At 38.7% G+C, this 12,324-nt stretch overlaps 1 protein-coding gene across 1 annotated transcript in view; it reads right to left on the bottom strand.

The window, feature by feature from the left end:
* The window catches only part of SYT1 (synaptotagmin 1), a 289,650-nt gene that overhangs the window by 86,131 nt on the left and 191,195 nt on the right, over nucleotides 1-12,324 (bottom strand). Inside the window, exon 4 of the mRNA XM_068401570.1 lies at nucleotides 7,240-7,424. Coding sequence (XP_068257671.1) covers nucleotides 7,240-7,424 — 185 coding nt within the window. The remainder of the gene's footprint in view (nucleotides 1-7,239; nucleotides 7,425-12,324) is intronic.

Here is a 12,324-nt window from a genome sequence, read left to right as displayed (position 1 = left end):
TATAATTAGAACTACATCTATTTAACAGTGAAAACTGACCTAAATATAGACAGACATGATTTATTGGGTGCCACACTGATATATGGAGAATAAGTTGGCAAAGAACTGTTCTTTTGGCTCAGATGCTTAAAAAGAGATAAGACTCTGACTATACTCTAAACAGGGCTTTATCAAGTATCTGATATTCTCATGCTTGATGGTTATTTTGCTATTCATATTTATTATTCATCATTTGGTAAAGAATAAATGCCTTTGCTTAAAAAGTAACCAAATAAATATTCCCAATAGGGTTTGAAATGTATACCTAATTGATACGAACTTCTGTTCCTGTTGTAGGCTCTTCATACCCACTAACTTCAGGCACTTACTATAAGAGTATAGCTCTCCATATAATCAGTGGATACAGGTAAATGTCTCAAGAGTGTGATTCAGATCACTTAATTTAGGGAATAATTGCATACTTCCTAGACACCACTCATTAGGAACCTACAGTAAAGAATTCAAAATTTGGTCTGTTATGCAAGAGAATGCAATAAAGAAATGTCTTTGACTATGGAAGCTTCCAATGGCAAGACCTTCAGTATAGAAAATAAGACATGTTAGAAAATGAGTAGGATTTACATCTTCATATCATGCTAACAGTACAATAGGTTGCAAAAAAAGTAAATGAATTATTTTACAGGAAAAATATTTTTTAAAAAGGACGAAAAAGAAACTCAGGAAGCATGCAAAGCAAGCTCCTATGTCTTTTTGGGAATGACTGAGAGGAAGAGCCAGAATGGAAATAAGCCCAGCCTTGTGGCTCACAGCTGTTGCTTCCATGTTTTCAGAGTTCTGAGGTCTAGTATAAGTCTGTTACAAAAGTGGTTTGCAGACAACCCTGCAGAACACAAACACTCATCTATAACACTGTATTTCATAAACATGTTATTTGCACATTTTCCAAAAAGTTTTATGCACCCTGCACATTGCTTTCTGAGGCAGGTGAAAAAGCAGGACGACTGGTCAAGCCTGAGGTTGCATTAATGTACAAATGGGACTCAGTCAATCCATTTTGACTGCCACAGTATAGTTATTGGGCATGTTTTCTCAGGAAGACTTGTCCCCATTGTTTCTGACTAATTTTCTGCACTGTAATGGCTCTGCAGCACATACTGTCTTTCTGAGTGTGAATCAGGATGTCCCATTGCATTGTGGATAAGCCATGGCGAGCATTAATGTCAGCATGGGCTGAAGATGCCAACAAATGGGATGCTGAGCTTGGCATGCTGAGACCAAGAGAGGTGACATTGTGGAAAAAATACACTCACTGTTCTCTAGGCATTCAACTGGGAAAACAATCACACGAGCAAACATTGCAGAAGAAAAGACCACTGCCAGCAAGAGATCTCCTGTCCCTCAAAAAGATCCTCTTGGATTATTTCTGGCAATAAAGGCTTGGGTTCCTTTGAGTGAAATCCAGGCTCTCTGGATGTTAGTGTGGCTTTTACTGACTTCATTTTGGCTATCATCTTCATGCTGCCAGGTCAACACACGCTACTTTGAAATATTTGGGGGCACCTAACATTAAAAAGCTTGTTCCTTCAGTATTTTGTTTCCATGAGGGAAAGGGTGTTTACTGTTCAACAGCTAAAATCATAAAGTGAAATAGTCTAAGAAAACCATTATATGTTGAAGTTTGGCTAGGTGTAATTGCAGCTCTCAGTATCATATTACTTTATAACACCCTGATATTTCACTGCTTTTAATACATGAACATTAATCAGAATAGTCTGATGAAGTTAGTCCATAACCCCAATGTAAAAGGAAGGCCTACATAAAGGAAAAACAAATATACAGAGAAGTCAGGTGGCTGACTGAAGGCCACAGTAAGTCAGTAGCAGAGCCAAGAATATACCCCTCATACTCCCGGATGTAGTAAATATACCTGATCCCAAATCTCCTATTTCACCTAACAGACACATTAATTGTAAGTCAAAAATCTTTCACTAGTGACAGCATTTCAGCCTAATGCAATGAGAAAGGACGGAGCTATTAAATCTCCTTCTCCACAAATGCTTTGTGACCTAAAAAAATGTTCAGACCACCACAACAATTATTCTCCAAGCAATAGGGCTAAATTTTAGTAATTTTTCAGTGCCACTGTTCATGACTGGAATGATTACGTCTATTCCTTTCCTCAGCCCACAGGCGGAGCTTAAGCAAGAATTTTGTTGTACCAATGCATTAAATTCAGACCCAATAAATCAGCAGCTATTATAATGTCTCTGGACCTGGGTGTCTGGGGGCCTTTTTTTTCCGTAAAGAAAAAAGTAGTGGGAGCCAGCAGGGGCATGGCAGAGACTAGGAGGTTACAAAGACGAAAACTGTGATGGGAAGATCTCATAAAAGCACTGGTGCTAGTTGTCAGTCAGTTGCACCAACAGAAATCTGGAGTAAGACCACTTAAAAGAGTTTTGTATAGAGCATTAAGAACTTAAAGCGTGGGCACTGTATTGAGATGATGCGAGAGTCCACAGCAAGTTTCATGAGGTACCAATCCTTTTAGCAACACTTAGAAACTAAGACATTAAAAATACATACTGCTTTCTTCTACTTCTGATATGGTGACATTTATACAAAAAGGAAATAAAACTAGAAAGTTATTTTTATGTGCTTATCAATTTTAAACTTGAGCTTTCTAGTACAGTTTGACTTAACATTTTAACTACAGAAAGAATGACAACCTCTCTTCTTTCGCCCTCCTCTAGCCTCCCCCCAAATATATACCCAACCAAAAAAATACCCAATCAATTTAGTTCAGCCTCCTGATGTGTGTATAAAAGCTACTACATATAAATCCCAGCTGAGGAGCCAGAGCTGTCAGAAGACTATATGTATCAGAGCTTTAGACTAGGCATGTCCAAATAGCAAAATAAACCTACCGCAAGTGATAATCCAGAACAGTCATGAGACACAACATAGACAAGGAGGACATAGAAGGAAGAAATAAAAATTAAAAGATCCACACACAAACATTAGTAAAAACCACGGAGAAATGACCTTTTTACTGTAGTACATTCATTAACAATTTGCCTCCCCTAGAAGGAACTTAATCCTCCCAGTGGCCTATGGTGGAGCTGTACACTCTACTTGAAAAAGTACGCATTGCCTGCAATGGAAACGGGTTTCAAGACTGAAAACCTAATCTTATTTTCAACTCATCTCCCACTTTACCTCAACTACATTTGCTCATAATCATAAACAGTTTCTCATTTGAAGTTGTGTTCAGGAAAGTGGACATTTTGAAGCACAAATATTCTAACAGAAACCAAAATTTTATTCCACTTTCTGTAATATCTAGCTATCATGTGCAACTATTGAGCTGACTGAGTCTCTATGTCAAAAGGACCTCTAACTATGTCAAGCTATATGGCTCTATAACGATTTGGCAGGGATGTTCAGGTCAGAATGAGTACATGTATGTCAGAAGTTCTCTTTGACAAACAAAACCAGACTACGATGGAAATTCCAGAAGCTGGTACTTTATATTTACCAAATGTTACTCCCTTTCAAGTTTTGTGTGCCTAGCAAACTAGGATCTTGCAAGATGCCAAGTGCCTATCAACTGCTATTATGCACTCTCAGCTGAAGGCAGAAGGTAATTAGCACTTGCAGGTTCAGCCCTAACAAAGACCAAACTAAGCTTTTTGTTTTTTTAACATCATTTCAGATCTTTAGTACTGTACGTTGCCCTTTATAATGGCATTAGATTTACATCCTGATCTTCAATTTTTTTTAACATTAAAATTTACTTCATTAAAGAGCTAAAGGCATTCTTATTTTTCCCCTCTCTGTTTTACGCCAGAGTCTCTAAAGTGGTTCAATTCTCTGAACTGAAATATTCTATGTTTAGCATTGCATTTAGTTCAGCTAGGTATATTAAAATTTGCACTGATAATTCAAGATTAAACTGCTAGAATAAACAATCAGTCATACTGCAAAAACAAAAAGAAAAAAACTGTGAAATTTTCACAAATTAGGAATTAAGTTGGTAAAAGTTACTGAATGCCAAGGACTTAAAATCTGTACACTATCAGACTGCTAGGTACAAATTTGAAATCCCAGACAGTGAAGAGGAAGCTCGACTGGAGAGTTGGTGATGCCTCCACTTATTAAGGGCTTACATTTACATCAACTGAGAATCTACCCTCCTCAGGTTTAACTATGCAAAACAAAACATATTGGTTAAATCCCAAAATATTTGGGCAAAATTATGTTTAAATAGCTATATAGAATATTTTGAATGGAATAATTTTAAAATACCTATCTGTGCAACATTTCAAAGTTTGAGTTCTCTTTGTAGGCGAGAGATGCATGATTTAGCTTTTTATCAAATTTTCCCATGAAAAAGATAGAAATGAAACCCAATATTAATTACAAAATTTAATTTTACATTTAAAGTATTTATTTTCCAAGAATCCACGGTCATTTATCCAGGTCCTAATGACTACAATTAAAAACACTTAATAATATATTGTAAATACAGCAACGGCCTTACACGATACGGAACAAATTCCACATATATACCAGTCAACAAAATGCACATTATTTGTCCTGCAACAAAGTACTAGGTTTGTTATCATTGGTAGAACATAACAAACATCTCAGGGAATTTTTTCCACAAGAATAATCAAACAGTTCTTCCAAATTATTCTTGGTTCAAGAGGAGTAGTTGGCTAACAGTAACCCAGGGCAACCCAACAACTGATGATCTGATTTTCCATGTGTTGCTGAGGGGGAAATATCTCAAAATTACTTAATATTAATAGCCCAGAACAAAGTCTATAAACCAAATACAGGGAATCTATGAATGCTAAATCAAAGTACTTAAAGAAAAGGGGTTTGTTTCACATTCATCATATGGAGAAAACAAAATCGGCATGAAATCTTTTTCAAGGGAGAACTCAAAATTTCTCCTCTGTTGTCTTTTGAGCTTGGCCCCACTAATCTTCCTAACCTTGGAATAGCTACATCTACATTAGTGATTTTGCGTACTGACGAGGTTGCTTTCATGCGTGAAATTGTCTCGTGTTGGTGTCATGCACTCCAGTATACCAGTGTGGCACATGAAGCATCTTCTCTCCAGGTGGGACCAAGGTGAACCTGCGCACCAGGGCACTATCTAAAGCGCTCCACTTGCAATGTGGATGCAAGGATCTCCAGCTGTTTCCTCTTTGTGCCTGTGCAGGAATCTGTTAGTCGCAGTAAGGCAATCTGGGATGGCTGCAGAGAAACCTGCTTTGTATTGCCTACTAGTGTGGAGACACATTAGTCCACCTAGGATGGGCAACTGGTGTGAACTTCATTAGCTGTAAGCAGGCAATGTGTACTTATGGTCTGAAAACCAAAATAGACTGTGTCAGATCAAGCCTCACTCTTTCCTTCACTCACATGATGACAGTGTCTACAGTGGTCGCTATAAAATTTTGATACATACAGCCTGAAAACAATGAATTTTGCCAAGGCTTACTTCATTGGTGTAGGGTATAGACTAGAAAAGTTACTACTGTCTAATGAATCAACACTTAGTAGTGGCTACTGCAAATGAGTAGCATGAACAGGAATAAAAGAACTGGATCTTCAGTTGTTTTCTTTCTATACTGTCTACTGAGCAAGAACAACAAAAACTGTCCTCTTGTCTGATAATGCAAACTGGAAATAGCTCTGACAGCTCTGTACCTTTGAAGCTTATCCATTGTTTTCCTCCCCGTATCTGAGCTCCTTTCAGACTCCACTCATGTGATCCAGTCGCAGCCAGTCATTAGACTTGTAAGGCTTCTTCATCCACTTTCTTGATTTTGCTCTTCCCCCATCACATCCTACATGCATGGAGAAGCATCCTAATCTGTCTCAGGACTCTTAAGACGAACTGATGACCTACATTTGTGCCTGCTCCATCACTGTATGGTGGCATCTCACCACTTGTTCTGGTCTGCTCCATGGGCCTTTTAGCTACTGTGCTCTAGGCTTCTCTTCTTGGATCTTGTTCCCGATAGCTGGCCCTAGTCCTTGAGTTCCTAGCTTTGGCTTGTACTTCTAATCAACCTGCCTTCAGCCCAGCTTTCTTCTACACTAGATCCCAACTTGTGGAAGGAACCGCTCATTCCTGACCATGCTTTTATCTTCTCTCTTTGGCTCGACTGCTCTGGCTCAACATTACTAGAGGTCTTGGGAGTACAGACTTGACCATGCAATATCTTTACAGTTATTGGCTCCTATGGAAGAGGTTTTGCAAAGCAATTCTCTAAATCTCTTCAGTACTTTCTGTTTGAAAAATACAGCCCTTTGTCTTCTTAGCTTAGGAAATCTGGTAACACAGTGAGGACACATGGGTACTTCACATTTATTTCCCCATTCTTCTGCTATTCTCAACAGTTTGCTCCAGGAAGGACAATACTAAAACCCTGTTAAAAAAAGCTTTATTTTCTTTCAGGAGCATATCAGTCAAGTCTGTGGCCCTGAGGGTTAGGACCTACAACTTTCTGCTTCTCTCGTATGAAGCAGATCTGAAGGACATGTTTTTCTGCCCTTATGAAAGTGATGCTGCTCCAAGGTCATTATGCTAATCTTTTCCTCGAAGTAACTCAGTTGACTTACGGCTACAAGCATGTCCTGTTACCTTTAATCTCCTCCCCTCTAGAACAAAATGAATTCTCCCAACATCATTGTGCTGAATGTCCCTGTGCTCTTCCTTTTGCTTGTTTTCCCTTGTTTCTATGCTTCCCGTTTTTTCTTCTGTACTGTTGTTTCTTTCTCTGCTGAACTTTTGCTTATGTTTAAAAAGAGATTTAGAGTTCAGAGCTACTTTTGTTGATCATGTAAGCTCAAAAATACTGATAGAAATATATACAAACACTGTACTAGGTCCTGGTCAAAGTCTTGAAAAAGGACAGTAAAAATTGCTCACATTTGCTTTATTTTTGGGACAACCAAGATACTTTCGATAAACTTGCCCCTTCCAGATGAGTCATTATACACCTGCTCATTTTTTTTTAGCAGAGCAGGGAAATTGGCTGACCGCTTTATCAGTGATGCCACACCCAGATTCATCTTTAGTAATACCACTGAGAAGATGCTGCCAATCAGTGCTCTCTTCAGAGAGACACTACCGAGGCAACAAGCAGAACACTTGTAGACACATCAAACAGAAACCTTCAAATGCAACTCAAGAGTTCAAGAAAAGGAGAGGTACTTTACCTGGTCTTTCATGGTTTTCCCTAAATCTTTAACATCTTTCATGTTAATAGCATTCTTCCCTCCCTTCTCCTTTCCCTTCTTCTTGTTCTTCTTTTTGAACAAGCATTTCTTACAGAGACAAAAGCAGCAGGTAAGGATTAATAGGACTGCAACTATGGCTATGGCTATTAAGGCCCAAGGTGGCACTGGAAAAGAAAAAGAAACACACACAAAAAGAAGGTGGTAAACTGTTAGTAGAGTTAAATTTAGAAACAAACACATTTCTCTCACAGCTAAGCCTTTTTCAATGAAAATGCCTTGCAGAAATACCTGAAATAATTTCTAAAATACCCTGCCATCATTTGTGTATTTGTCCCAACAGAGCATTTGCATACACAACACCAATTTAACACATCTATCTAGTTATATGCCTGGTGACACATATCAAACTCACTTGCAGCTATTTTGATTAATCAACCATCTGAAAACAATATGTCCAAAATATTTAAACTATGCAAATCTGTAAAATGTCGGCACATTTAGGCAATTACTTGCTTCTTTCTTTAATCATCTCCCGAACCCACCTGGCATTGTAGCTGAATCGGGTGGAACTGACTGGGAATTTCCCTTTTCCAGAACAGCATCTGATCCAAGCAGTCAGTTTAAATTAACAGCCCTTCTCCTCTGCCCACTGCTGCACTTGACAGACTCACAGACTCCTCACAACAGATGCAGGTCAAGGTCACCAGTAAAGACTGACCAAGGACAAAGGACGGTCCAATCCAAGGGCATCTGCCCTATTCGTCATCGTGCCCTAACGCTAGCAAAGTTTCAGCACATAGCTATATTCTCACCTATACTTTCCTATAAAGAAAAGCTGTTCCGTTTATTCATTCAGTCCAGGATGGTGGACACAGCTGAAGCATGAGTAAATAACAGAGAACACTTACCATAATAAAATGGTCTTGTTAAAGATCAGAATTTTTGGAAAAAAGGAATTAAGATGACGCTTAAACACAAGTACTCCAGAAGGGAATTATCTTCATACAAATCAGCTTTAATGACCACTGATCCCCACATGTAAGCACACCTGACAGAACTTTAGATCTTGTAAACTGTCATTTTCTAAAAATCTCGAAATACACTCAGTCCATCAGGTCTGCAAGATACTCAGTGCATTACCTAAAGGTCTCTAATACGATACAGAGCAAAACCAAAGAGTGAATCAAATTTGACATGTTCATGTCAGTGAATCACAAAAGGGGATGGACAGTATAAATAGAGAAAATGAATTGCTTAAAGGAGCTAAGCAGAGTGTGAAGCATGGTCACAGGAACTTACACTACAAATTACCAGTTCAGGAAGAGGACAGAGCACCTACACCTTCCTTACTCTAAATTTAATGACAATTTTTGCTAACTTTTATTCAAATGTCCTTGGTGACAGATACAAAAATAATGCAGGAGAATAGTTAAACAATAATTTCCGTAATACTTTTGTGCCTCCAAATGTTCATTAAATGCAGCTGCTATAAAAGGGAAGCTGTACCATATGTAGAACAAATGAGAACTGATTATTAAACGAATGTTAAAAAATAAACAGTGAACAGATTAACAGCTGTTTATGGCATGTACTTTATGGAGTCAGCAGCAGCAATTCTGCAGTTAAAGTTGCATTAGATCTGCACTTATCGCAACTTAAATGCGATATTAATGCAATATTTCATGCATTAATGATTTCATTTTGGTTTCAAATCTGGTGTGGTAACACTTGTACCACAACTGACTCTCCTACAAATTTTTATTTTTTTTCATCCAGCACCCACAAATGCAAAACCACCACCTTTCACAGGCAATGTGTGCTCTTCTCAAATTCTAAACTTCACATGTGTACTTTTAGTCCATTAGACACTTAGCATCTCAAATGGTATTTACATAACACTATACTTTATATCTGAGCTAATCTACAGGAGTTATACCAATATGAAATGAAAGCTGTGCCCAAATTTATCAGTTATTTGTTTTGCTGCCTTGTCAGCAGTGCTTGAAGCATGATGCCAGCGAATACGGGGAGCAGCAAGAATATGGGATGAGGTTCTGCCGGCAGGATGGTACCGTAGGAGGAAAGAGAGGAGGACACATCAAATGCGGGTAAGCTGGGAGAACCAAGGAACTGAGGATACAGGGAATGTGGGCATTAATAGGATACATATGCATCCTACAGATGAAAAAGCTTGTGTAGGTAGTAAAGTCAGGTGCCTTTGTGCTGAAACTGTTGTGTAAAGTGGTATTCTGGCACTGCTGCCTCAGTTCTCTGGAGCATGAACAATGTAAGGTGCCTTGGGGAGCACTTGAACCACTTGCAGATACCTCAGCTTCTTTTTTATAATGTATTGTCTGTTCTCATCTGTTTGTAACTTAATTTCACCCAATAGCTCTTGTGATGCAATTAAATGATCATCAAATTAATATCTGAGACACCAAGAATTATGCAGAATTCCTTATTTATCTCTTCAAAGAAAATATGCTTCCTTTTTTATTAAATAAAGCATAAGCAATAAAGGAAAAAATGTGGGGTAAACCAAAATCTGGACATTTCCAAAACAACTTCAACATTCAAGTCTGAAAAAGCAAAAGGGAATGGATTTTTTTTTTCCCAATAAAAGTGTACTACCTCTGTCAAGGAGCTGGCTTATCTGAACATTGCCATTGACAGAGATTGCCCCACTAGTGGACGTAAATGTTAGATTTAAGATAAGTGAAACATACAGTTATCACTGGCTTTGAAGCTATGTTTGTTTCCTTTCAGAAGCATTATCTAAATAATTTTAAATGTTAATCATTTTACATAATATGGACAAGATTTTCCAAAACTACTAAAGACTTTGAGAGTTTTCATATCTGTGGCTCCTCAATTCATGACGCTGCCAGAGGAGCTTGAATTCCAGAAAAAGATAAGTTTTTAAAAATTAGTTTTCCACGAAGTCATCTCAAGGTGGACAGGCCAGAATGAAATGACTGAAGTCACTAGCCACTTTGGAAGATTCAAGTCTACAGCCTTTAATTTTTCAGCCTCTTCATCAACTGTGAAAAATATCTATAAAAACCTTACCAACACTATATGAACTTTCTTGGTTTTGCACAGTGGCTCACTCTGGAGATTCACATTGGTTAATTCCAGCTGGACCTTATGCACACTTATGCAAGATTTTCAAAGAATTTCATTTTTCTAGTGTTTAAATGGACAACAAAGGGAATCTACAGTTTGAAGACTACCTCCATCTATATTAAACCAGTTTGATCAAGTTCAGTAGTGCAGTTTGAAACCTCAGGAGGTCTTCGAACATGATCCATTGAACAAAAGACCTCTGCAGCAGACCAAGCAGGGTGAGTGACATGAAAAACAGATCCTGACCAAGTGACTGAGGTGTCAGGGAACGAGAAGGTTCTTGTACAACTTGTCTTACCCAGTGCCTGCACAAGGGGGTGCTTTGAAACAAGCAATACTTACCTATGCAATCAAGGAAAACGTAATGGTTTAAGGATAATTAACATGTGTGTAAACTTTCTGGTATTTCAGTGTATTTTCTTCGTTCTGCTTCTGTGGGCAAATATGGGACACTTATTTTGAAGAAGCTGTCATGAATCGCTACGTGATTCGGTGATGCTACAAGGCTCTTAAAGACAAATCTATAGGAGGGGATCTGCTGAGTAGCATAGTTAGTAAATAAGGTCTTGAATTAGTCTTATTGATCCAATCCAAACAGGGTATGCTCTAGGACTTTACTCAGAAATGCAGGAATGAAGCCTATCAGTAAAGGAAGAGTGTAGAGAAAATGAAATGCATGGCTTACTCCTGAGCAACAGCAAGGCACTGAGAAGAGTAAGCTCTAGGGTTGTGTTGATAATTGAGGCATTTTGAGTACTGATTTTGCATCCTTCACTCATGCTGAACATCAGTCAGATGTGGATGCAGCTTAAGGAGTTGTGAGCTCTCTCATCCCTCCCTGTTGCTTCCTTCCACTAGTGCCAGCCAGGGTTGTGTGCATATTGTGGATCATTTGATGCATTTGTAGCATTTCACAAATACAGCAGCTGTGATGCACTTACATTATCATCTTAGTTTGGGCTTAGGAGTGCCTTTATGAGGCATATCTCCAGACCATATCCATATACCATGCTTGGACTCACGTTTTCCAGCGATCTGGGAGGGCACAGTGGACCGACTGGGAATATACTCTCCCAGAGCTCACCTAACAGTGCTCCAATTGCAAAAGGCACTTGGCCCGTGGGAGCAAACCTAAACCGAAGCATTAGGCCCACAAAGTTTGCAGTGTGGGGCTGGGTCCTCAGGACTGACTGCTTCACTTCACTGATTTGCGTCTACTGCACTGCACTGAATATTGCTTGTGTCCCAACCTGTCATTAAATCTTGTTCCACTGAACATGCTAGATTCACAGGAAAGAATGTATTACTGAGTCGTTCAATTTAAGAGCTACAAATTATGTTCTTTACCTAAATATATCCTTACTTGGCCTTACACAAAATGCTTGGAGAGGTACAGGCCTTGGGTCTAAAACTGACATTCCTGTTAGACAATCTAAAATTATCAAACGCCTCGGAGGGCATTTGACTCCAGAGGAAAGACAGTAAGAGGGAAGTCACAAAACATGTAACAGCATTAAAGTGATGATACAGTCTGTAAAAGAGAATAAAATCCTTCATCCTAATAATTTTCTTCCCTTTCTGTGTGCAACGTCAGAGGAAACTTTATTAACTTAGAATCCAAAGAGAGGGAAGGTCGAGGAAGAACTGAAGTGAGGAGCTGAATTAAAAAGTGAAGACTTCCATACCAAAAATGCTGTCCACCAACAACTCCCAATTAAGCAATTAAGCAGCTCCATTTAAACTGTGACAGCAAAGGACTATCAGATGATGGCAGCTTCCGTATTATTCCGCACAGGAGGCCCATGGCATGTCAGAATTGATAAATATTAATAATCTATGTTTCAGAGGGGGGCATGATACTTAACAGGAAGCTGCAACTGCCAACTAGTTGTACGTGAAGCGCATTGCATTAATCTAAAGCTCTGGCAGCCGGAACAT

Source organism: Nyctibius grandis, chromosome 5 (assembly GCF_013368605.1).
Source record: "Nyctibius grandis isolate bNycGra1 chromosome 5, bNycGra1.pri, whole genome shotgun sequence".
In the NCBI taxonomy this organism is placed as follows: Eukaryota; Metazoa; Chordata; class Aves; order Nyctibiiformes; family Nyctibiidae; genus Nyctibius; species Nyctibius grandis.
This window is presented reverse-complemented; position numbering and strand designations above follow the sequence as displayed.